The 26,065-nt window shown below is 49.8% G+C and overlaps 2 protein-coding genes and 1 pseudogene across 7 annotated transcripts in view; 1 reads left to right on the forward strand and 2 right to left on the reverse strand.

Annotated features, from left to right (window-relative positions):
- Positions 1-9,974, reverse strand: part of RBM28 (RNA binding motif protein 28) — a gene marked incomplete at its 5' end in the record, with an annotated part of 30,043 nt that extends 20,069 nt beyond the window's left edge. For 3 of the 4 annotated variants that reach the window (XM_079711630.1, XM_079711632.1, XM_079711631.1), the window contains 8 exons: positions 2,438-2,589; positions 2,759-2,945; positions 3,584-3,655; positions 4,734-4,826; positions 5,257-5,332; positions 5,765-5,859; positions 6,160-6,318; positions 9,857-9,974. In XM_079711630.1, coding sequence (XP_079567756.1) covers positions 2,438-2,589; positions 2,759-2,945; positions 3,584-3,655; positions 4,734-4,826; positions 5,257-5,332; positions 5,765-5,859; positions 6,160-6,318; positions 9,857-9,974 — 952 coding nt within the window. The remainder of the gene's footprint in view (positions 1-2,437; positions 2,590-2,758; positions 2,946-3,583; positions 3,656-4,733; positions 4,827-5,256; positions 5,333-5,764; positions 5,860-6,159; positions 6,319-9,856) is intronic. The other variant, XM_079711633.1, reaches the window with a different exon arrangement.
- Positions 9,975-11,139: 1,165 nt separating this feature from the next.
- Positions 11,140-15,368, forward strand: LOC307058392 (chromobox protein homolog 1-like; annotated as a pseudogene). Its single transcript has 2 exons — positions 11,140-11,710; positions 15,343-15,368. The product of its transcript is annotated as a chromobox protein homolog 1-like (transcript).
- A 2,603-nt stretch (positions 15,369-17,971) lies between these two features.
- Positions 17,972-25,842, reverse strand: PRRT4 (proline rich transmembrane protein 4; the record flags this gene model as incomplete). 2 transcript variants are annotated; one of them, XM_079711796.1, is made up of 4 exons in its annotated part: positions 17,972-19,800; positions 24,562-24,675; positions 25,001-25,105; positions 25,191-25,842. In XM_079711796.1, 4 exons carry the CDS (start codon positions 25,840-25,842, stop codon positions 17,972-17,974), a joined length of 2,700 nt encoding a protein of 899 aa, XP_079567922.1. The 2 variants fall into 2 exon arrangements, with proteins under 2 accessions (XP_079567922.1, XP_079567921.1); XM_079711795.1 differs by having other exon boundaries at positions 17,972-19,821.
- Between the last annotated feature and the right edge of the window lie 223 nt (positions 25,843-26,065).

Raw genomic sequence — 26,065 nt, forward strand, 5'->3', positions numbered from 1 at the left:
CAAAATGCCCCAGGAGGGCCTTTATCCCCATTTCAGTTCAAAATTGTTGTTTATACTCCACCACTGCCACAGAACAGTAACAATGATAATACTAGTAGTACAAGGCATTAGTCACACAAATAATTTAATCTTCACAACAACCCTATGTGGTTATTATCTCCATTTTATAGATGAAGAAACTGAGGTATAGAGGTTAAGTAACTTGCCCCAAAGTCATACCTTAAGAAAGGAGCAGAGACAGGATGTGAAACCCTCTGCCAAACAAGCTATTATTGTGATTTCTAGGAAATGTGGCGTTTTATTTTCTTTTAACTCCTGTTCACCCAGTGTGTAGCACTGCAGGCACTCTGAATATTTGTTGTCTGAATAAACGAAGGTGTAGTAATAGTAAAAAAGAAAAAAAAAAAGTACATTTTTCTCTCATGACAGGTTTAAAAATCACTGTCTCATGAAGCATCTATTCCAACCTTTCCAAAGAGCAAACACATGGGCATTTACATACAACATGGGAAGGGTGTGCACCGAAGTGTTCATTCATCAGTTCCAAATTGGTTCATCTACATTTTTAAAAAACTCTGATGAAAGTGCAGAAGTGTTTTTGTTGGTCTTTGCTTGTTTTCCTGCCAATCCTTTGTGACTGAAAGTAGTGGAGCCAGATCAAAAGCTCCTAGAGGGGCTTCCCTCGTGGCGCAGTGGTTGAGAGTCCGCCTGCCGATGCAGGGGACATGGGTTCGTGCCCCAGTTCGGGAAGATCCCACATGCAGCAGAGCGGCTGGGCCCGTGAGCCATGGCCGCTGAGCCTGCGCGTCTGGAGCCTGTGCTCTGCAATGGGAGAGGCCACAACAGTGAGAGGCCCGCCTACCGGAAAAAAAAAAAAAAAAAAAGCTCCTAGAGAACAAGGATTTTTTTTTCTGTTCAGCCCGAAGTTTAACATTAGTAGGTGTTCAATAAATGATTCTTTTTAAGCAAATGATGAGGAAAGGAGACTTGATTTGCTCAACTGAATGGAGTAGCGGAATGCTCAGACTGCCTCCGCCTCCCTCCCAGTGACCACTAAAGGCAGAAGATTTTATCAGCAGCCATCTTACATCTAACCTAATGATACTCACATTTTTTAGAAGATTGTTGGTGGCGGGGGTGGGGGGAGGGGGGCGCATAAAAATAAGATTAGTAGCAACAAAGGCAACTAATACTGTTGGGAAGGTACTCTCTGCAATGTCAGGAGATGGGGACCTCTAACATCCAATCACAGATGAAGTAATATGGAAACTAGAGGCAAGGACTTGACCAGAACCAGACAACTAGAAATGGAAAAGCCAGGACTTGAACCCACATGGTTTGACTCCTAAGCCCATGATAAAAGGCAGAAAAGACTGCTTAAAAGAACTGAGCCTTTCCAGGTAAGATATTCTGAGTTCAGTAGTTTGTTACTATCATAATGGATTATTTTATTGTTGTTGTCAGTCTTCATCCTGGAAGGTGCCAGTGGTTCAAGTACCTCTGATTCTGAGTAGAATATACTAAGCTGATGTTCTGGGGTTTGCTAACACTGCAGACACACTTAAAATAATACCTCTAATCACTGAGGGGAAAAAACACCATCTTTGGGCTTTCAAATCTACTCCGTATTATCTGTTGTTTACAGACAACAGCATGGATGGAAAAATACAAGTGTTTCCCTTCCTGAGTTTGTTACATTTAATAAAATGTAATTTTAGTACAGAAGTAAATAAATTAAATTAATTAAATAGAACCCATTTTGGTGGTAGGATGCAATATCCTGTTTATCCAGTTATTCATTCAATTTGGGTAATTGAGAGAGACAGAGGCAGTGCCTCAGCATTAAGCTAGGTTTTAAATTCCCTAAGAATCTTAATCCTCAAACACGATTCCAAACTCGTTAAAAAAAAAGAAAAAAACCTTTAAAAGAAGGGAATATAGGGGCTTCCCTGGTGGCACAGTGGTTAAGAATCCACCTGCCAATGCAGGGGACACAGGTTCGAGCCCTGACCCGGCAAGATCCCACCTGCCGCGGAGCAACTAAGCCCGTGCGCCACAACTACTGAGCCTGAGCTCTAGAGCCTGCAAGCCACAACTCCTGAGCCCACGTGCCACAACTACTGAAGCCTGTGTGCCTAGAGCCCATGCTCCACAAGAGAAGCCACCACAATGAGAAGCCTGCGCACCGCAACGAAGCGTAGCCCCCGCCCACGGCAACTAGAGAAAGCCCGCCCACAGCAACGAAGACCCAACGCAGTCAAAAATAAATAAATAAATAAATTTAATAAAAAATAAAAAAAAAAGAAAGGAATATAAAGGTTTCATTTTCAGCATGTAAACATAAATTTGACAGGACACCTTAGGGTCCTATTTAAAAAGAGGACTGAGCTGAACTGATGCACATTTCTCACTAACTTATTTTAAATTTAAGGCAAACCTTCCTCCTCTTGCTCTTCAGTGTTGGTATCACTCTGAGTGGTGTCACTCAGGTCCTCTCCACCATCAATCCTGTCTCCTTCCTCCAGGTCGCTGTTGTCATCAGAATGCTCCTCTTCACTGCTTTCTGCAGGTGCTGCCCTCTTGACTGCTCTGCAATGGCACAGATCAGAACTAAGGTTCTGGGATGAGAGAGGGGCCTGCCTCTCCAACTTCACCACACATGTCAATTCTGCAATGACGGGGGCAGGCAAAGATATTTTCCTCTCAGGGACAACCCTGAATCTTCCTCTGCTGTCTCAGAACACACTGAGCCACTTACCTCTTCTCAATTTGCACAGGCTTGGTCAGCTTCGATTCTCTATTCTCCTCCTCCTCCTCCTCTTCTTCTTCATCATCTTCCTCATCATCATAACCACCATCATTCTCCTCCGCCTCCATATCCTCTTCTTCCCTGCCATTCTCTTGACCTAATTCCTGACACTTAGGTTCAGGCCTCTTCTCCTCACCTACATACATAGTTGGTAAAGAAAGTTAGGAATTCATTTAGTATCCAAAACAAGGTTATTTAAACAAGAGTAACTAATACCCCAAGTTCCCGGTTCCTTTGGTTTTACAGAAGCTCATATATTTTTCTTACTGTACATAATAGGAAAAAGTATGGGGGAAAAAAAAAGAAAAAAAACAAACAACAAAAACCCCTCATCGCTGAGATTCCCTCGGAGGCTGTCCCATTCATCAGAAGCCTTAAGGTTAACCTGGCTCAGCAACTGAGCCTCTGCAAACAGCCTACCATTGTGCACCATGGCCAGCACAATGCATGCTCTGGAGCCCAGCCATGAAATTTAATCTCTGTGAGTTCTGTTCTCTGAGCTCCTGGTGGCTTAAAAGCCAACTGTTTTCTAAATAAAAATCAAGTTTTAAGCTTCCCTATTTTTAATGTTCCATCACTCCCTATTATGAAAGCTGGGAAAGTACAGCAAGTAGTAGGGACAATGAACTTGGGCCCCACTCTTCACATCCACATCAAGGAGTGGGCTTAGATTCAAAAGATCCTGTTTTGGGACCAGATCACCAGATGGTACAATACAGACTGACAAACAGTTAGGACATAAAACCCCTCCTACCCAACACCACTGCATCTTACCTGCGACAGAGGCAGACTGTGTATTTTTATATTTATCCTTTGCCACAGCCCAATCCACAGCCACTGTCCGCCCTGTCAAACAGAAAAGTAGCATCAGAAAGCCCTTCTCTTTAACATTTCTATTTCCTATAAATGGCTTCCTATTCGTCAAAGACAGTAACGGAACCAAAGGAGACAAAGAAACTACGGATTCAGAGACCGTTGGTCCTAAAATAAAACTCCTGGTAGGTGTCTATTCTTTTAACCCTTAACCTTTTTATCAATGAACAGAAGTTTTGCCTTTCTACACAGCCACTACACCTGGAACAAGACAGAGTAAGAATCAGAACAGTGTTTCCAGTTAGACCAAGTTTCCACTTATACTAGCAAGAGGGAAAAGAGACATTCTGGAATAATTGCATGTTACTCAGAAGTTAGGAAGTCTCCAAGCCAATCCCTTCTTTAGGCACTGTACCTGGTAAATCAATACCCAGAGTAATGTCAAGGTCAGTTTAAAAGCCCACAGGTGGACTTCCCTGGTGGCACAGTGGTTAAGAATCCACCTGCTAATGCAGGGGACACAGGTTCGATCCCTGGTCCAGGAATATCCCACATGCCACGGAGCAACTAAGCCCGTGCGCCACAAGCACTGAGCCTGTGCTCTAGAGCCCGTGAGCCACAACTACTGAGCCTGCGTGCCACAACTACTGAAGCTTGCACACCTAGAGCCCACGCACCACAACAAAGAGTAGCCCCCGCTTGCTGCAAGGAAGACCCAATGCAGCCAAATAAATAAATAATAAATAAATTTGTAATTTAAAAAAAAAAAAGCCCACAGATGCTGAATAGTGATCATAACCAAGAGGGAGGAACCTGCTAATCCCACATCCTCTAGACAGCAACCTGCCTCTATCAGTCAGGGACAGTTTTTCATTAGGGATTTAAAAGGACACTCATCACCAAAAAAAGAAAAGAGAAGGACAGCATGGGTTCTTTCAAGTTTAACCCTAAGATCAAGTACTAGGAATATTTCACCAAAACAGCTTCTATATTAGCAATGAGACTCTCCACAAGGCAAACACCTTTTGAAAATGTAGAAAGTGGGTTACTGTGCTAATTTGCCTGAACACCAGAAATATCTGAGTCAATGGTATGGGCATAGAAAACTTACCTTTTATCTCTTTCATGTTCATGTTTTTGAGAGCCCTTCCTGCTTCTAGGAGGTTTTTGAACTGAACAAAAGCAAAACCACGCATCTTTCCATCTGCGTGCAAAGACAACAAAGAAGTTAGAGGTAGCTGGTAGGGAACCAACAGACACTAGGAAGGATGTTACAGAAACCTGGACTGGCAAGAAGACCCAAATCCTATCAACCAGTCAGCCCCTGGCCCAAAGCACAAGCCTATATCCTGCTGAGGTTACCCTGACACAGGCTTGGGGAGAGCAATGCATTTTCTCAAACTGTAACTTGTCTTCTAAAAGTAGTTCTGATCTAACTAACAATACCCTAAGGGGACTAAACACTGTTATTTGTCAAGCACTGTGCCTGATACTTTACATATATCATATCATCTGGGGCTCACAGAGTATGATCCGAACCTTGTATTTCTGCTTAGTTCAAAGGTGATACAGAAAAAGACCATTATGTAAAATAACCTTAATCTAATCCACACAAAATAAAGGTTTGCCAGTACCTGGTTTCCTAGGGATGTTTACTTCCAGCACAGCTCCAAACTGAGCAAATACTGTCTTCAAGTCATCTTCTAAACACTGAAGCCAAAAGTGAAGAAAGAAAAAGAGATATTATCACAGCAAATAAACACAAAACATCAACTATTCAATTAGTTCACTAGGAAGAGCTTGAATATTTGTACTCCTTTTTAAATTTTGAGACTAGGACACCAAACATTCAAAATAGACGACATCTTGCTTTGTTCCTATACAGGCAAAAAGGACAGATATCAGAGAGCTTTTCCTCCCCTCCCTTTCTCAGCAGTAGTTTCCCCAAGGCATCTTCACAGTCTCTGTCCTTAATAAGTTCTTGTTTATACAGGCCCATTTTCTGAATTCAACAAGGCTAAAGTTCGTTCCCAGAAGGAATTAAGCCCAATTATACCATCCTGGTGAGGAGTTCGACCAATGAGCATGCCTTGGCTCCAACAGCCTTCAGAACACTCACTGTTAGTTTTCTCTGTCTCTTACCTTAAAGCTCAGGTTCCGAATAATTAATCTGGCTTTCTTATCTGCCACTTTAGCTTTTTTAGGCTGCAGCGCCTTCTTTGGGGACTTTGAATTTTCTAAAAAATAAATGGCAATGAAGTAAATCTGTGATCCCCTTGGCCCAGAACATCACAGGAAAGAAGCTACTAGCAACAGATGGCATTTAACACAGGGTTAAGTACGGCAATGCCCAGGAACACCAGGTTGTCCAGACTCAGAAGTAAACAAAAGACTAAAACTAGTAACAAAATACATTGGATGATTTTGGACATCAAGAGGAAATTCAGGAAGCTTTTAGGCCTAGACACTACTCCCAGAGCCAATCTACTGCCCCCTCAATCCTGGAGGAAAACTCCCTTCGGCTACTAGAAACTCACCAGTTTTCCCCTTTTCCTTGGACTTATTTCTCGGTTTTTTCTTGGCAACAGTCACGGTGATCTTGCAGCCTTCGAAGGTGGTAATCTCCTTGAGGGCCCTCTGAACATCTTCCAGCATAGAAAAAGTGACATAGCCGAAGCCTCGACATGCCTTACTCCCTGGAACAGTATGGGGATGGGAGGAGGGGAGATTAACAGTAAGCCAAGATCCCTAAACCAGTAAATTCTCACAGCCCTAAACTAGCAAATATACAGCCAGGCCAGCCAGTCTGCCAAAATTCTCAAAAGAGAAAGAGACAAGGTTAGCATGAGTGGCCCCCATCCCCTCTTTGCTCAGAAATTATTAGGCTTCCTCTTCTAATGTGGTGTCTTTGCTGTTAGCTCCCTTTCTTCCTTCTTTCCTGATAATTTCAAGAATTTGGAGGACCCATGATATGCATTACACCCCTGAAGAAGAACTCAACGTCAAACAGAACAAAACATCACCAGAGAAGGCAGGAAAGGTAAGTACAGTAGCTTCAAAAATTACAAAGAAATAATTCAGCCAGCGCCCCACAGAACAGATCGGCAATGAACGCCAGGGGTCCTGAAAAAAGAACCCCAAACAATAAACATTGCTTCAGAAGCCTGCAGACACTATTACCATTATTACCAAGCCCTAGAAATCAATATCAAATTAAACCTTTCTAAAGCGGCTGTAAACCTCTTATCTCATTTTGTCAGAACACACCAAGAAGGGAAAAGCCAATATCATCATCGCTTTTTTCCAAACGAATCATTTAAGACAAACAGTTGCAATTATCAACTGTAACCCACCTTTTCCCTTTTTGGTATTTCTTTTTTCAGTTTAATATTTTTGTGTAGTAAAATTTTAAGTAATTTACTGTATCAAAAAAGAAAAGGACAGACCAAGTAGTCAGTCTGCTTACTACCCAAAGAAGAAACAGAGCTCACACGCTCTCCTTTTACAACTACACTCCAGTCTGCTTCAGGGTACAAGCTCTCTAACACAGGACGCTGATCCACTAATAAACTGGTTAAAGTTGACACCTGGCACCAGGAAAGCATACTACGATCTGACGATCTCTTTTTCTCTTGAAACTCCTTCTCACAAAAGCCTGCCCACTCACTTTCAGAAAACAAGAACAAGAAAAATCAGGGCCCTTCCTGATCAGTACAACCAAAAACGAAGCAGCTGAAAGGTGAAGGAGTTCAGTGACAAAACAGAAGCATGTTGCTCACAAAAACACCACGCATTGTTTATGTCTGCACAAAGCACTCTCACACATTTACTTGAATCTTTACGACAATCCTGTGAAATTATTCCCATCGTAAAGAGGTTAAGTGGCATGTCCAGGTCACCACTACTGGTGAGGTCTTACCACAACCCCTCCCTCCCATCCCACTAAGTACAGCATTCAGTACATCTGGCTGCCTGGACAGAAAAGCACGTTTTTTCTTAAAAAGGGAATAGCAGCTTCTGTTAAAGATGTAGACTACATACACAAGCTACAGGTAAGGTTACATGTAGCCTATATTCTGAGGACCCAAAAGAAGAATTCCCATTCAAAAGCCTGTTCTTCCCCAGAACACAACCAACCACTGTTGAGCAGCGTTTCTCAATTGTTTTGATAACCCACAGTAACAAACGTAACTTATAGTGGATCCAGGATGCAGTTTTTTACAAAACTGAAAAAAAAACAATTTTATGAAAACTTCTCCTTTACCATGTATAGATATACTCCTATTTCATTAAAAAAAAATCTCTAATCATGACCCACTAATGGACAATGATCTGCAGTTTAAGAAACACTGCTATACAGCATTCATTCTCATTCTCTCATTCGCCCATATCTATACTTAAAATGACAAAGAACCAGGCAGCTGCTATGGTTTGTATAGCAATCAGAGCCATGTCGACAATCCTAATTCTAATTTCTGTTACTAACAAAATAGAAGATAAGAACAGAGTGATCATTAGCACACTATTAGCCTGCCTACTCATCACGTACTTGGATACCGTGGGGGGAAAGAGAGGTACACAGGATGTTACTTCCCTCCAGTTGCTCTCCTGAAAGACAAGGAGGTAGCCACCTACAGAGACACACTGATGACTTGGAAGGAAGCTAAATTTATGTTCTGGGCAACATCAGGTGCCCCTTGACACAGTCTAGGCAAGAGTAAGAAATGCTTCTACAATTAAAACCCTTACAATTCTTCCTCAGTCTAATACATGCTAACCCTCCTTCATAGTGATGGAATGAGCATCAAACAGAATGCAAAGCATATGGCAGTATTCCACGAGTCAGTAAATACCTCCTGCGGCTCAAGCCAAAACCCTTGGAGTCAGACTTGACTCCTTGACACTCTTTTTTTTCTCATACCCCACATCTGATCCATCAGCAAATTCTTTCAGCTCTACTCTCAAAAATATCCATATTGCAATCACTTTTTAACCACCTTCACTGCTACAACAGCTGGTCCAACACCATGACCTCTCTCTCACCTGGATTACCACAAGAGCCTAATAACTGGTCTCCCCGCTTCTGTGCTATTCTTAGCAGCCTATTCTTAACACGGCAGCCTGAGAGAATCTTCCAAAACGCAAGCCATATCATACCTACTGCTCCCTGCTCAAAACCAGTGGTTTCATATCTCAGAGTAAAACCCAAAGTCCTTGCAACGGCCTATAAGGTCCTACATGATCTGGTAGCACCAGATCTCATCTGCTAATTCTCTTCCCTTCTCTCACTGCATTCCAGTCACCCTGGTTTCCTCACTATTCCTCCAATATACTACACACACTCCTCTTCAGTATCCTTTAGCTTCCTCTGCCTAGGCTGCTCCTCCCACTGAAAAACACATGTTCACTCTCTCACATCAGAAAGGCTTTCCCTGGCTACTCCTCACCCCTCTATAGCTTCCCCACCAGCACACACACACACACATCTACAGAGACCCCCTATCCTTTTTCCCTGCCTTATTTTTCTCCTCAACATTTATCACCATTATCACTACTTATTTTGCTTATTTGCTTATTGGCTGTCTTCCCCATCTTGAACACAAGAGCAAGGTTTTTGGTTTGGTTCTGTGCACTGCTGTATCCCCAGGACCTACAATAGTTGCCTGGCACAAAATACGCATTCAATTAATATTTACGGAATAAATAACTGGGTGAATGAATATCATACTGGTTAAGAGCTCCGGGTCTGGTGATCAAATTCTGAATCCACTACTGACTAGCTGTATGAACTTAAGCTGAAATTACTAAATTTCCCTAAGCCCTAGATTCCTCGTCTGTAAAATGGAGTTAACTCTCCACCCAACAAGACTAATGGGGAAATTAAATGAGATAACACATGGAACTCAAGCACCGCACGTGGCAATCAGTTGATTCTCAATAAGCCTTACTGGTGTTTTATTAAAAGTTAGTTATTTACTACCAAATAAGATCTTATATGTGAGCGCGCATAATAAACGGAAAGCGCTACATAAACTTAAGGGACTGATTTGACTTTCAGAAACGGCCCGTATGGATTCATCTAAAGCAGAGTCCGTTTAGAAAAGAAATTCAACTTCCAAGTCTTTTCACTATGGGGCAGGTAAAGGATTATACGGGTCGCTTAAATTTGGGTGTCCTCGCCCCCATCCGGCTCCCAGGAACCCCAACTTTGTCCTCGACCGTCCCGCCTCCTACCTTTCTCAGTCACCACGAAGCACTGCTTCACCGGCCCCACCTGACTGAACAGCTCCTCCAGCTGCTCGCTGCGGGCCGAGGGCGGGAGGCGGCCCACAAACAGGGTCAGCCCGGCCATAAGGCCGAGAAACAGAAGCGCGCGGCTTCGCGCACGCGAGTCAAGTGACAGGCTTTAGTAAGAGGACCGCGCCAAGTTGCCGGGAGACTCCGGAAGTGCTCTTCACTCAAAAGAGTCCGAAGGAAAACATGGTAGAATGGGAAAAAACATTCCGGAAGGAAAAAATCGTGACGCCGGGGCGGAGCTTCTTGAGCGGGGTTCCACCCCTAATCCAAGTACCGCCCCCGCCGCTGTAGAGAAATTTGGCTTCGCTATTTCCTACACTGCCTACAATCTAACCTCCTGGAGATGGATACCAAACTCAGCAGGGCAGGCCGGAGAAGTTGGTTTTACTCTGGCCCTAACCCAGGATCTAACATATAATGGATGTTTAATAAATATTTTCTGAAGTGCCACCACAGACTCCCAGATTACGTGCATAAAACACAGCCAGAATGCACATCAACACAAGTCACATACATCATTCGGATAATTCTCATGTTCTCAGAGAATATGAGACATCTGTCACACTATAACAGATAACTACAACTGTGCCTTTAACACTTCGCAGACAAATTATAGCTACTAAAGTACAAATAGGCACAGATCATACACATTCTTTCAAAAAAATATTTACTGAGCTCCTACTATGTGCCAGGCACTAAGGATAAAATTGGTGAGCTAAAAAAAGATGGGACCCCTACCCTCGTGGGGTATGCAGTCTCGTGGGGGTAGACAGACATTAATCAAAAAAAGAAAAAAAAAGAAAAAAAGTGCTTCCCTGGTGGTGCAGTGGTTGAGAGTCCGCCTGCCTGTGCAGGGGACACGGCTTCGTGCCCCGGTCCGGGAAGATCCCACATGCCGCGGAGCGGCTGGGCCCGTGAGCCATGGCCGCTGAGCCTGCGCGTCCGGAGCCTGTGCTCCGCAACGGGAGAGGCCACAGCAGTGAGAGGCCCGCGTACCGCAAAAAAAAAAAAAAAAAAAAAAAGGGCCGTTGGCCGGGGCCTGCAGTACGCCGCTTCAGGGAGGGGCTCAACCGCGGTCAACAGCCTTGTTGCTTCACTGGTCGCCACTCCCACGGCCGGCCCGACAAGACGCGCCTGGAGCGCAGCACCTGATTCCTCTCGGGCTCGTGGGCGCTGCTCTGAGCAGCGTCACCCTTTATACCAGAAAGCTGGCGGACACTATGGGGAAAAAACAAAACAAGAAGAAAGTGGAGGAGGTGCTAGAAGAAGAGGAAGAAGAATATATGGTGGGGAAAGTTCTCGACCGTCGAGTGGTAAAGGGCCAAGTGGAGTACCTGCTAAAGTGGAAGGGGTTCTCAGATGAGGACAACACATGGGAGCCAGAAGAAAACCTGGATCGCCCCGACCTCATTGCTGAGTTCCTGCAGTCACAGAAAACAGCACACGAGACAGATAAATCAGAGGGAGGCAAGCGCAAAGCTGATTCTGATTCGGAAGATAAGGGGGAGGAGAGCAAACCAAAGAAGAAAGAAGAGTCAGAAAAGCCATGAGGCTTTGCCCCGGGTTTGGAACCGCAGCGGATTATTGGCGCTACAGACTCCAGTGGAGAACTCATGTTTCTGATGAAATGGAAAAACTCTGATGAGGTTGACCTAGTCCCTGCCAAGGAAGCCAATGTCAAGTGCCCACAGGTTGTCATATCCTTTTATGAGGAAAGGATGATGTGGCATTCCTACCCCTCAGAGGATGATGACAAAAAAGATGACAAGAATGAACTCTCGGGCCTCCCTGGTGGCGCAGTGGTTGAGAGTCCGCCTGCCGATGCAGGGGATACGGGTTCGTGCCCCGGTCTGGGAGGATCCCATATGCCGCGGAGCGGCTGGGCCCGTGAGCCATGGCTGCTGAGCCTGTGCGTCCGGAGCCTGTGCTCCGCAACGGGAGAGGCCACGACAGTGAGAGGCCCGCGTACCGCAAAAAAAAAAAAAAAAAAAAAGCTGTGAATGCTAATCATTAGAGAAATGCAAATCAAAACTACAATGAGGTATCACCTCACACCAGTCAGAATGGCCATCATCAAAAAATCTACAAACAATAAATGCTGGAGAGGGTGTGGAGAAAAGGGAAGCCTCATACACTGTTGGTGGGAATGTAAATTGATACAGCCACTATGGAGAACAGTATGGAGGTTCCTTGAAAAACTAAAAATAGAACTACCATACGACCCAGCAATCCCACTACTGGGCATATACCCTGAGAAAACCATAATTCAAAAAGAGTCATGTACCACAATGTTCATTGCAGCTCTATTTACAATAGCCAGGACATGGAAGTAACCTAAGTGTCCGTCGACAGATGAATGGATAAAGAAGATGTGGCACATATATACAATGGAATATTACTCAGCCATAAAATGAAATGAAATTGAGTTATTTGTAGTGAGGTGGATGGACCTAGAGTCTGTCACACAGAGTCAAGTGAGCCAGAAAGAGAAAAACAAATACCGTATGCTAACACATATATATGGAATCTTAAAAAAAAAAAAAAAGATTCTGAAGAACCTAGGGAGGGGCAGGACAGGAATAAAGATGCAGACATAGAGAATGGACTTGAGGACACGGGGAAGGGGAAGGGGAAGTTGAGACAAAGTGAGAGAGTAGCATTGACATATGTACACTACCAAATGTAAAATAGATAGCTAGTGGGAAGCAGCCGCACAGCACAGGGAGATCAACTCGGTGCTTTGTGACCACCTAGAGGGGTGGGATAGGGAGGGTGGGAGGGAGACGTAAGAGGGAGGAGATAGGGGGATATATGTATATGTACAGCTGATTCACTTTGTTATAAAGCAGAAACTAACACACCATTGTAAAGCAATTATATTCCAATAAAGATGTTTAAAAAAAATAGAAAGAAAAAACAGCTGTGAATGCCTGAAACTTAGAAGCCAAGGTGTTCCCTGCCTGAGCTTAATGCTATTCCCAGCAAAGGACTAAGCCAGTTAAGAAGTTACCAAAGCTGCCATTTGAGGGATGGAAACTGGTTGAGGACGGAAAGTCTTTTATTTTTTTTATTTTATTTTATTTTTTTTTTGTGGTACGCGGGCCTCTCACTGTTGTGGCCTCTCCCGTTGCGGAGCACAGGCTCCGGATGCGCAAGGCTCAGCGGCCATGGCTCACGGACCCAGCCACTCCACGGCATGTGGGATCTTCCCAGACCGGGACACGAACCCGTGTCCCCTGCATCGGCAGGCGGACTCTCAACCACTGCGCCACCAGGGAAGCCCAGGACGGAAAGTCTTATGGGAGTGTATACACAGGCAGATCATTCTGTCTTAGAGGTGCTAATTCTTGAAATTGACAAGAAGACCCTTTTTTTCCAATTATGAAGTTATAAATATCAGCTTCTCCATCCAAGCCACTGGCTGAAGTATTTGAGGAGGGCAGAGGGTGGTATAGGAGGTGGGAGAGTAGGCAAAGACAAGGTCTGGTGCTCTTAGGTGGAAAACTCTTGGAGCCTCTGTTTTTTGAACTTTGAAACCATTGGTGGCAGGGTTCAGTCACTGACAGCACAAGTTCACTGAATCACTTCAAGAATTGAATGATTTCAGAAGCCCTGGTCTCAGGAGAAGATTAAATTTTCATACTGGGGCAGTGGTTCACTTTAAAACAAAACAAATTTTTTTAATCCTAAGAATTAACTAAAACCCAAAATGCTGTCTTGAATCATGAGATCCATCAGTTCTTGATATCGTCTAGACCTGCACCTAGAACTCCCTTGTAAAATCTTTTTAGGCATGTGTTAGGTTTCTGTGAAAACTTTTGTTTAAATGTTAAACTTCATACCAACACTGTCAGTTTTTGTCTTAACAAAACTATAGATTTATTTAAAAAATTACAAATAAATCATAGCCTGCGCCATGCAAGATCACGTGAGAACACACCCAGAACAAACATGACATCCAGCTTGCACACACAGACCTAGTACCCAGGTCCTCCCAGAGACAGGAGATCTTTCCTCAGATCAGCTTATCAGACAGAGCCAAGGCTGAGGAATCTCACTGGCCAGGAGATCTGGGTGCTCCTGGATTCTGGAACACAGACAGTGTTTGCCATCCCATTGGGCCCAGGAACTGACCTGTGTGCAGGACTGCAGCACCCTGAAGAACATCTGTACAGAACAAAAGTACCCAAAGCATTTTTTTAATAATTATTTTTAAATGGCATAACCTGAACACAGGGTAGGTAGAAAATTCAAAAAGTACAAAAGGTACAATGAAAAGTGTTTCCCTTTCTCCTCAAACCCCATCTACTTTCAGCACATTTTGGTTGGATGGATGACTGGTTGATTGTGATGGGGGAAAGGGAGAACGTTTAACACCAGATTTACTAAACCCTAGCTTTTAAGCATTTATTATACGCTTAAAAGAAAATGCCACAGTTAGTTTTAAACACACAACTCAGCAGAGGAAGTATTGAAATAAAAAACAGATTTTTAAGGCCATGGGTTAATTTCATCCAGGATAAAGAGAGACAAATAGACAAAGGAAATGGGATGGATCATTTGAATACAGTTGGTATGGAATTCCACATTCCTCTCTCTTTCTTCTCCTCCTCTCTTGCCCCCTCATCACCTTAGAAACCAAAATTTCATACCCAAAGTCTAAATTGCAAGCTTCAGGGCCCTAGCTATATGGAGGCTTTCCCAGTCCTGGCTGCAGTGTGCACTGGGGAAAGAATCCTGAGAAGGCTGCTCTAACATCCCTTTGGGACACACCCTACAATGCTCAGTTGGAAATACTTTGGACCCAAACCTTCCCTAAAGAACAAAAGGTAACTGTGTCCCTGTGCCCATCAGAGGGCAGCAGCCACCCACAGTACGGAGGAGTTCTTTGCCCCTAGGCGAGTGCAACAATGCAGCTGACCCTTTGTACTCTTCCCAACTTTCAGACCTGGCTCCCCATCTCAGTCTCCCAGCCTCAGCCACATCCCCTCCTATCCATTTGTAACAGGGAAGCCATGTGGTTCTTCAATCAGGAATATTTGCTCATCCATCTAACCAGGACACATGCAGGGTTCTTTATTAAATAGCGGGAGTCGTGGTACCCTGCACCACATCAGCAACGTGGCTTCCAGGGGAAATAAACTGCTGGCCTCTTCTCATCCATCACTTGCAGGAGCCTGGAAAGGAAGGAAGAGAGGCGTGGGCTGTGCTCAGCCAGCCTCTCCCAAGCCCCATCCCTCTGGCTCCATTCCCGCTTGCAAACCAAACCTTCTTATAATACCGCATACTTCTTGTTCTTAGCACTTCTCGCAAATGTAATTAATTACTTGTGTAATTGTAATTATTTATCTGATTAGCTCTTTAACGTCTGCCTTCCCCAAAAGACCTTCAACTTCATAAGTTCAGGGCTGTTGTCCACCTAGTTCGTCTGTCTACCCCCATCGCCTAGCACATTGTAAGCATCCAATAAACTGTTTTAAAGAGATTGAATGAATGAAGGTGAGTTTGTTTCTCAGTCTCCTACAGTAGTAAGAATTGGAACTGAGGGCGTATATATTACACCCTGGTCTACCCGGGCTCTTCTGGGAAACTGCTTTGGGTAAGGAAGGGCTGAGGCATGAGACAAAAGGGAAGGGTTGTCTCACCAAAGTCTCAGCCTCTTGATCAAGTCAAAGGGCTTAGGCGATTCTTGCTGAGGAAAATCAAAGAAGTGCTGGAGCTGGCGAGTAACAAGCTGTATTCCCCTGCCCCCTCCCCATCTCACCAGCCCCATTCAGAGCTTCCAAAGAGAAAAGGAGTGTGTGTGTGTGTGTGTGTGTGTGTGTGTGTGTGTGTGTCTGCGCGCGAGCAAGTGCCCGCTTCTGTGAAAGAGAGAGAGGCGGACAGACAAACATACAGAGAGACTGACTGTGGGTATGTGGGGCTTGGACTGCTTTGCTGAGAGCTGTGTGCCTGAACCCAAGGACCCGTGATGGGGAGAGTGAGTGAGTGAGAGGAGCTGGCAAGGATTAGGATGAGGAAGAGATGGCAGAGAGGACTTGAGTGTGAGCAGAGGCAGATGGAAGGGTAAGTGGGCAAGAAAGGAAACAATTTCTCGGAGCAGCTCTGGTGCTGGGGCCGCTACAGCCACTAGGACACCAGTGAGAAATGCCTGTAATTAGGAGAATGGCAGTTCTCTGGGCCTCAGCCCAGAGTGACGATGCAGCAAGCATTTCTGAGCCAAGCTGAGCCAGGTGATGGAGGAGACACAGTCAGAACCACTCCAGTCCCACTCCTCAGCTGTGCCTGCCCCACCCTCCTCTCATTTTCTTCCCTACGATGACCCTCACTTGCCCCAAGCATCATTGGCTTCCCTCCTCCTTCTGAGATTCCAGGCTCTGGATGCTCCCTTCATCCAAGACAGAGCTTCATGGGTGAGGAGAGCAGTGCTTTAATTCTTCCACTAGTGCATTGGACGTGGTCTGGTGAGGGGCCCCTCCCCTCCCGGCCTCCCTGCTTCCCTCTTGGCTCCCTTGCTTCCCTTCTCCAATCCGCACACACTGATGGGCAGAGTTGGAAGAAAAACCATGCCTATTCCCGTTTCTCCACTTCAAGCCTAGTATGTGTGCCCCTCTAGGCTTCCCTGTGATGTGCAGGACATCTGCCAAAACACTGCCAGAATTTAGTTTTCAAATCTATGACTCTGTTTTAGTGCCACTCTGAACTTACCGCATTTTAGCCAAATGACAAATGCACACTACAGAGCTCAGAGCCAAATGCTCTGGACAAGGGAGGGATTACAGAGTGCCTGGTGGCCGGATATATTCATGGGTCTCTGCACTGTGAGTTCTGCTTTGGTGGGTAGGATGGGGCTGGGGTTTGGGGAAGACAGGCTTTCTCCAGGGAGGATCTGCACCTGTGGGAGATGAATGTTCTCCAGGGGAAGGGCGTTGTTAGTCCAAACTTGAAGAGGTCCTGCTGGTAGGTGGAGCAAGTAGTTTCCTCTGTGAATTCCTCTGGGTACGTGGCAGGGAGATTGCTGCGAAACCCAGCTCAAAGTGATCAAGCCCTTGAGATGTGTATCAACATTTCCATGAAGGACTTTGACACTAACTAGCCCCTAACCACTTGTCCATCAGGACCTGAAGCCAGTTTCCTAGGAATGCAGACATTTCCACCAACGATTGTAGAGTTTCCGCCTCACTTCTCAGGGCAGTGATCCAACTCTGAAAAGCCACTTCCCAGGGAGTCAGAAGGGTCTTCAAGGGGCCACTCCCAGGACCCTCACTCAGCCCAGATGGGCCATGGACCCGTCTATGGGGAAAGGTCATGCGGAGGACAAGACCCCTTGCAGTCAGGAGTGAAGGTCACTGGGGTCTGAGATGGACCCACCCCACCCAAACACTGCTTCTCTTCCAGTTCTGGCAGAACCATTGCTGCTATTGCCTCATCTAAGCTTTTCCAAGAAGGTGAGACCTTTCTCCTCTGAAAATATTTTATTGATAAATTAACTCTGAAAGCGCTCACCTCCCACCCATCTGCTGTAGAGGCTCCTAGATGGGCCATGGACCCTTCTATGGGGAAGGATCATGTGGAGCACGGGGAGTCTCACTCACGCAGGGGTGGGATTCCTGGGCATGGCAGGGGTGGGATTCCTGGGCATGGCAGGGGTGGGATTCCTGGGCATGGCAGAGGTGGGTATGGGGACTGAGGCCAGTCCTGAGGTCGGCTGAGGACAGCCCCTCTCACTCAGCACCAGAGTGGCAAGTGGTGGTCTAGAGTGGAGCACCTTGGAGCTTTATTGCTGGTGAATGCCAAGGAAAGCGGGACCCCTGCCAGCCTAGAATTGCAGCTGAGGGCATCAGTGCCCAGGGCTCCAGAGAAGGTGGCACTAGTTCCCAATCAACAGAACCTGGCTGCTGACTCACCCATCCAGGAGTCCCTGGATGGGAAAGGAAGCGGGGAGAGGTATCTGAGCCAGGCGGGATTGGGTAAGGGTTACAGTGTGCAGGTCTCGGGCAGAAGAGGCGCCAGAAGGGGGCGTATCGTCGGGGCGGCGAGGGGCCCACATCTTCACAGGTCTATGGTGTCGCTGCCCACGCTCAGCTCGTCAATCTGCCGGCAGGCGTCCAGGAATTGCTCCTGCAGCAAGGCCTCTTCGGCCTGCAGCTCAGGAGGAGGCTCTGGGGAGTCGCGGGAGGGTGGGGACAAGGCCTGGTAGGATCCTGAGGCCGGGAGGTTAGGGCTGCTTCCTGAGGGCCGCGGGGGACTGAGGACGCAGACCAGCGGACAGCGAGGGGGCCTGTCCGGGCTGGAGCACAGCAGCATGGACGAGCTGTCCCTCGACAGTCCGCACAGCGAGCCGGATGAGGCGCTGCTGCCCGCGGGCCAGGCCCCGGAAGAGGGGAGCTCGGGGGGCGCGAGGGAACCAGGGGCCTCCCCAGACCTCCCAGTGGGCCCGGCCCCGGCCTGCGCCCCCAGCGAGGCGGTGCGGTAGAGGCCGAGCCCCGGCAGGGCTTCCCCGAAGGCCGGGCCCTGGAAGAGGCCGGGCTTCAGCAGGGCTTCGCTGCAGAGGGCCTCCTCGATGCTGCGCCGCAGGTTGATGGGGGAGGGCGGGCGGAAGTCCACGGTGTAATCGCTGCAGGGGGAGGAGGCCGGGGAAGGGGCCGGGTTGGCGGCCGCGCCGTCGAAGCCACGGCAGCCTCCTCCCTGGAGAAGGAGGTCGGGACCCGGCCCTGCCAGGGCGCACAGCTGCAGCAGCTCCGCGTCGCCACGCGCGATGGCGCTCCCCAGGGGCTTCTTGTCCGGGGGCCCGGCGGCCCAGCCTCCAGGCAGCAGAGGGGCGGCGTGGCCGGGGGACAAGCGGAAGAGCTTGGCCCAGCAGCGCGGCGGCACGCGGGGGCTGCAGAGCGCCGGGTAGAGGCCCAGCAGCGCCAACGGGAGCGCGACGCCCACCTCGCCCAGGCGCAGGCCGAGCTGGAAGGCCCACCAGGGCCAGGGCCCCTCCAGACCAGGTTGGCCGCCGTAGCCCAGCGCGTGCAGCACCTCGTAGCCCTGAAGGGCTCCGCTCAGCAGCCCGAAGGTGCCCGCCACTGGGGCCGTGCGCGCTGCGCGCCGCCAGGACTCGAGCGGGCCGAAGGGGCTGCGCGCCTGCGGGAAAGGAGTGGCGCCCTTGAAGCCGGACGCTCCCAGGGGCGCTCCGGCACGCCGCCGCCGCCGACCCCCCAAGCACGACAGCGCCAGCAGGAGCCCGGAAAGGAGGGCGGCGAGGAAGGCGTGCAGCCCGCGGGAGGCGAGCCGCAGGGCCCGCAGCGGGCGATGGGCGGCGCTCCCGAGGGCGGCGGCGGCAGCCAGCCCCAGCCCCAGGAGCAGCAGCGCGGCCAGGGCGGCTGGACAGCGCGGCGGGCGCGGCCGGGCCAGAAGCAGGCAGGCCAGGCCCAGGCCGGCGGCCAGGCAGGGCAGCGGGAGGTCCTGCAGCAGCAGCCAGGCCAGCGCCGGCAACCGGTCGCGGTGCCCGTAGGCGTCGTAGAAGAGCGGGAAGGCCCGGGTGGTCCCGGCGGAGAGCAGGAGCAGGTCCAGCAGCGCCAGGCAGGGGGCGCCGGGCGGGCAGCGCCAGGGCAAGAGGGCCAGAGCCAGCAGCGCCAGCAGGGCCACGAGGCCGAAGAGCGCGCCTACCCCGTACACATGGGCCTCCCAGGCCAAACCCCAGCGAGCCTTGGCCTCTGTCCAGTCGGCCTCCAGGGTCAGGAAGAAGAGAGGCAGTGGGGCCGCAGGAGGCTGCGCTTCGCGTTCAGGCAGTTCTCGGATACTGCAGGACCCTGGCCCACATTCTGGCTGCACCGAAAGGTTCCCAAGGCTGGCGGGAGAGGGGTCATCCAGGCCAGAGGTGGAGGTGGTGGAGTCTGTGGGCAAAGAACGTTTGTCTGAGGCATTCCGTGCAGCCCTCCCTACAGCCAGTAGCCTGTATGCCCATCGGAGAGTCCTCATAGCTTCCAGGAAGGACTTGTCTTAAATTTGAGACTCACTGACCTCGCAGCCCCTCACCTTCCCCTCCCACATCAAACTCCTCCGGCTGCAGTTTCAGCCCTCATGCCCTCCCCCCACCCCATCCACCCCCAGCTCCCTGCTTTGTTCATTACCCTGTGATTCCACTGAAAAGGGTTTTTCTTAAGAAGTCACAGAATTTTACAAGTGGAAGGAGCTGTAGAAGCCCCCTCTAGTTCAATCCTCCCGCCAGGAAGGAGACTGCATGAGAACAAGGATCGCTTTGCTCACATCTGAATACCCCTGCCTAAAACAGTGCCTGGCACAGAGTGGGCACTGAGCAGATATTCGTTGAAGAAATGAATCCTCTTATTTGCCAGATGAAGATATTGAGGCTCTGCCGAGAGGCCAAGTAACTTGTCCAAGGTTACAAATTGGCAGAGCTGCAACTAGAATCCAGATCTGAGCACCAGTTTAGCCCCTCTCCTTGATTTGAGGCGCTTCATAATACTAGTTTGCTTATCTCTTGTTCTGCACCCCTGACTCCCAACTCCCACCTTGGTGCTAGAAGAAGCTTGCCCTGCCTTTTTTCAGCTGCTCCCCACTTCTCCCTGTCTCGTCAGGAAAAGCCACCCCGCACTGCCCCCCCACCACACACACACACAGCAGGGGGAGTGATATGACCCTCCCATCCCCAGCACTCTGAGAAAACACAACCTTCCCTATTCACTGGCCTTCCTGCCTGCTACACCTCCAACCTCGGCCTACCCATGGCTATGGTCCCCATCCTAACTCAACTATAAAGCCATTGGTCTGAGGCTCTTAATACAATGCCCCTTTGGTTCTCACCCCTTTTTATAGAAGGTGACATTGAGATGGACTCCCCTGGGTCTCAAGACTACCCTTGAACTCTGAGGAAGGAACATTAGCGAGTGAGCCCCTCAGGTGCTCTGGGGTTTGCTAACTTAGGCTCCCAGCCCCATCCTGTGCTCTAACATCTTCCCCACATCCCTTGAGGAAAGGGAAGTCAAGTAAGAGAGTGTGAGGACTAAGATCCCTAATTCAACTCTCCTGGAGCTAGAGAGGGGTGAAAAAGAGTTAGACCCAAGGATTTTCCATGGCCAGGCAGCAAGGGAAGATGCTTCACGCCGAACCTCCCTCCCCCATCTAGCAGGCTTAGCAGAACCGCAGCTGCGGGCAAGGATGGAGGGAGAAAGATGGTGGAGAAGGATGGGAGGAGCCATCTGGCGATGGGGAAATGCACGGGAGACAGATGTAGAATGAGGCGGGGAGGATCTCCTGACAAGCAGACTCCTGCCCCAACTGCCTGGCCCTACCCAGCCATGCCTCAGCAGGACAAAACAGGAAGACTCCAGGCGCACCCCCATCCCTACCCAGGCAGTGCCAGCTTGTGCTGGGGACATGGAAAACAGAGCAATCCTAAGAACAAGGAAAAGGAGTGAGCGGGCCAGAAAGCAGCCCTGGAGAGAGGGGAGGGGAAGGTAGAATTGCGCAACTGGGAGGGCAGAGAGGGAGCTGCCAAAAAATTACATATATACAGCTGGCTGCCTACTGCAAGTGGCAGCATGTTCCCTGGTTCCTGTCCCATCATATGCCTCAAGTCTAAAATGGGGAAGCGCACCTACTGCACAGGGCTGTTATGAGGATACATGGCCAGTGTGTGCAAAGCTCTTTGGAGAGACTGGTGCATCATAAGCATTTTACATACAACTGTTGTTGGTCTGATCATTAGGGGCTAATGTTTATCACCCGTCAGTCATCGGTGTGTGTCTGTGTGAGTGTGACCATTTCTGGCCTCAAACGAATTCTCGATTTAACTAACAAAAGGCTGTTTTCCCTTAGAAAGTCAACAATTAGTCAAATGAGTGAACATCAACGCATTGTCTCACTCTGTGAATGCTGTGTAAAGAACACCGTTTGGATGGACTGACCATCCCCAAACACCTACTGAAGACGCAGCCCTGAGTTAAATGAGGAATCATTCAGCTGGGAACTGACGGCTTGCTGATTCGGTCGGGGGGCAGGGTCAGTCTAACACCAGTGGGATCAAATACACAAACATCCTCCCTCACCCCTCATTTATTGGTCCCCTCAGATACCCTTGCCCAAACCACTTCTGCAAAGTGGACGAGTCTCCTTGGTCTTTCCGGTTTTGGTGGGCTCTGCAGAGAGGCAGGGAGACCCCAGCCAGGAGCCCACAGCCTGCGCCAACCTGTCGCCCCTCATGCCTCCTCCTCGCTCACTGTACAGACAAGCGCAGCTCTCAGTGAGCTGCCTCACCTCACCCTCTTCCAGCTCCACTTCTCACTCGAGGGCCACAGAAGACCCCATCTTTCACCTCTGGCCCAAAGCATTATGGCAACTAGAGCAACTTGCAACATTCCTAAGAAGCCAGAAAAAGAAGGAAAACCAGGAAATAGAGTACAGGCCCAGCTCAAGTGTCAGAGGAGAGAGCTCTGACCTAGGAGCACTGCTCCCAGGGGGCAGGGCAGGCCGGGTATGGGTGGGGACAGGTGAAGAAGGCCCAGCCTCTGCCTTTGACGGGTCCGCTTGACCTCATCCTCTGTCTCCCCATTTGAGGCTCCCACAGAAGGGGCCCTCGGTTTCCCCCAGAAGGTAGTGACTTCCTAGGGTCCCTCTCCTGTGCAGGCCTCCCTTACAAGGTGGTCCCACTCTGGCCCTGTGGCTCCTCTTGACCTCAGGGGCAAGAGAGGAGAGATGGGATGTCAATGTGAGTAACTGGTGAAGCCAGAGCTGACTGGGGAGGAGTTGGGAAGAGGGCCCGGCTCAATTTATGGAAAAGTCCACTAGCTGCCCAGATCAAAGGGCTGGGGAATCACTCTCTACTCTGGATGCCTGAAGCTGCAGCCCGATCAGTGGCCTGGCCCCATCCCTCCCCACAACCCCACCTCCAGGATCACAGAGGATTGGTACTCTTTGTAAGGGTGACATTCGAAATATTTAACCACTGTTTCAGGTGAATCAGAACAGCTGCCAGCCAGGGGGTCAGGGAGGGGAGTGGTGCTCAGGAGGCTAAGGAGGGTGGGTAGTTATCCACTGGTATGGAAGTCTTTTACTAAGTTAACGACCTGCACAACTGTTCAGCGCTTACTGGCTGAATGCAAGCTCTGTCCGAGGTGAAGCAGACCTAATGCAAGAGAAGAGAAGCCCTAGGCCCAAAGGTTAACTGTACCGAGGTTAGAAAGTTCCTAGAGAAGACACAGAGAGACTCCCTTTATCCCCTTGCCACTACTTCCCACAGAAGGTGCTGGCAGGAACAAGGCTCTTTGGCCTTCTCTCCAGGAGGCCTGCAGCCCTCCGGGGTTTATCCAAGACGAAGAGCCAGGAAGAGGCTGGGTTCCTGTAGCCGTAGAGAGGAGGGGGAAGGAGGGCGGGGCCACCAGCCGGCTGGGCTGCCTCTGGTATTGTCCAGACTCATTAAACCTGCCCGGCCAGCGCTGTCACCAAGGCTGGCAGACCGCCACCCAGCATCCTTCCCCTGAGGCCACAGAGCCTGCCCCCAACTCCACAGCAGATCCTGCTGCTGCTGCACACTGGGCTCGATGGGCGGGGGGAGACGGCAGGCTTGCCACCCACACGCCCAGGAGTGCCGAGTCCGCTCCGGAGGAAGCGACAGGCAGGTGCTGCGTTAAGTCTGGAGCTGGAAGAAGCTCGGGCGGGGACCAGCGGTTTCCACTGCTGCACCAGTTCCTAGTGTGGAGTGGCTGAGAGGATTCCCAGCCACCGTTAACCCTTTGCGTGTCCCCCTTGGCCTCACCTACCAGAACCTCTCCCCAAGCAGCGTGCCCTCTGCCTTTTGTGGTATGTGTTGTCCCATCACATTTAGGGGCCACGGTTACCGTGTCTGAGAGGTAGATCTGGAATGTACTTGGGACACACCGGGGAAAGAAGCAAGGTTAACAGACACTATTTAATGAGCTAATACTTTGTGCCCATTACATTATGTGGAAGCTTTACAATAACAAAATAGGCACTATTATTAAACCCCAGATATAGGAGAAAATTTAGGCTCAGAGAAGTTAAATAGCCTGTCCAAGGTCACCAGCCAGTTAGGAAGGGGATTGGGATTCAAGTCTCAAAGCCAAGTCTCAGGATTCCAGAGCCCCCGGTCTTTCCTCTGCACCACCAGCCTGTCTATGTGCGTGTTCTGAAAGGCTCCCTTGAACAAGGATGGCATCTGTCTGCACAAGGTCTTCTCTTTAACGTCTTCCCAATGAGGGGCCCAACTCTGCCTATGTCTGACAGCATGTCATGTCAGATCAGACGGCAAAGGAGAGAGCCCCAAGGTCGGAGTGGGAGGGTGGGGAGGCAGGCCAGGCAGACTGGAGTGGAGGGTGGGGTTAGTGCTGAGGCTGTGGAAATCATGAAGGAGTTCCTGTGTCCGTTTGCCCCTGATACATTTGTCTACATCCTGCTCTGCCTATGACTGCAAAACTCCCAGAGGACCATTACTTAACTCTGTGTGGGACCATCCTCGGCAACACTTGTTCTCAGACCATTAATATATGTCTCCGTAGTGGTGATGAAGAGAATGGTGATGACAGTGAAATAAAAGGATCCCAGAATGCCGATGAGTGGCTAGCATGTAGTAAGTGCTCAATAAATAATTGTCAAGTTTAAATGAATTGGATACTTACCTAGTGATGCTGTTGTAATCAAGGCAGAGCTTAGGGAAGCAGCTGGGTCCAGTGGCCTTGGACTTGGGAGCTTTTTCTCCTGGGGGGATGGGGGCGGGGTGGTGCCAAAGAACCCTGCAAAGGGAGCATATAAGGCTAGACTGCCATCCTCCCAGCCGGCGTTGGCCTCTGGAGCTTTGGAGAAAATCCTGTCCTTTCTCAGAGCTTGACCTATGGGAGCCACTGTCCCAGGAATTGTAGCCACATGTATACCAGAAGCTAAGCTACAGGGACCAAACCAGACTTAGTATGGCCAAGAGGGTGTTTCCCCATAGAACAGTGGCTGGTATCCCAGGTCCTGGGAGAAGGACTGCGAGCTGCCCTTGAGTGAAGGGAAAAAGGAGGTGCTGGCATTTAGAGGTGTTCCATAAACGCTTGTTGCGGTGAAATAAACACTCACCTGGAGAATCCGAAATTCTAGAGGCAGAGCTTGGGGATGTAACTGGGCCCGGGGGGCTCGGGCCTGATAAGTTCCGGAGTGGGGACACAGTAGTGCCAAAGAACCCTGCAAAAGGAGCCCAGGCTGAAGCTTCCTCCTACCTGCCAGACTGCCCAGCAGGGGCTCTCCTTGGGTTGGGGTGGGTACTCACCAAAGGGTCCCAGGCGCCCAGCAATCTCTGCCAGGCTGGCCCGCAGGCTGGGCAGCAGGGGCAGCGTTCGATGTCCAAGCGTTGGGGCTACGCCTGCTCTCAGCGCCATGTCAAACTTCAGCTCCAGCTCGCTCTGGTGGAGCCTGGGAGCACTGGATGGAGGTGCTGTAGCCACCAGAGCAGTATCCCAGGTCATGGTGCCCATCCTGGGCTGGTAGGGAGCAGTGGGCCGGGCAGTGGGCCCAGCGAGGAGGGATGTGGACTCCAGAGGCCAGGAGGAGGCCCAGGGAGTAGAGCTGCCCTCAGCAGAGCCCCGCTCTGGGGGGGAGTTCCCGAGAGAGCCCACCAGTAGTTCCCAAAGGGGGCCAGTCCTCAGCCCACCGGCCACCTCTTCCTCCGGCTCCCAGCTCGGCCCAGGAGAAAGTGCCTGGGTCTCCGTGACAGAGCTCCCCCAAGCAGCAGCAGGTCCCCGAAGGTGGAATTTGAAGTTAAGCCCCAGGTTGAGAGACAGCATAGAGGCCTCACTCTGAGGTGGCGGGGCCAAAGTGGTGACATGGGCACCTGGGACAGAGGAGGCAGGCTGGGAGCCCAAAGGGACTGCAAGCAGGACCCAGCAGAACAGCCCCAGCCCCAGACAGCCATACCCTGCCATGGCCCCTCCTGGCCTCAGGCGGCCTGGGTAGGCAGGGGACTCAGGTCTTCAGCACCTTTGAGCACGAAGGTCCTGGAGAGAGGAGAGGTGCTATGAGCTCTGGCTGCCTGGGATCTGATGCCCCAGAGAGGCTTCTGATCCCAGAGAAGCAGGTGGTGGGGATAGGACACAAAGGCTTCTGCCCAAGGAGAGTTGCCAGCCTCTTCCTGAACATTCAGGCCCC

The sequence above is a fragment of the Hyperoodon ampullatus genome (assembly GCF_949752795.1).
Source record: "Hyperoodon ampullatus genome assembly, chromosome: 9".
NCBI classification, from domain to species: Eukaryota; Metazoa; Chordata; class Mammalia; order Artiodactyla; family Ziphiidae; genus Hyperoodon; species Hyperoodon ampullatus.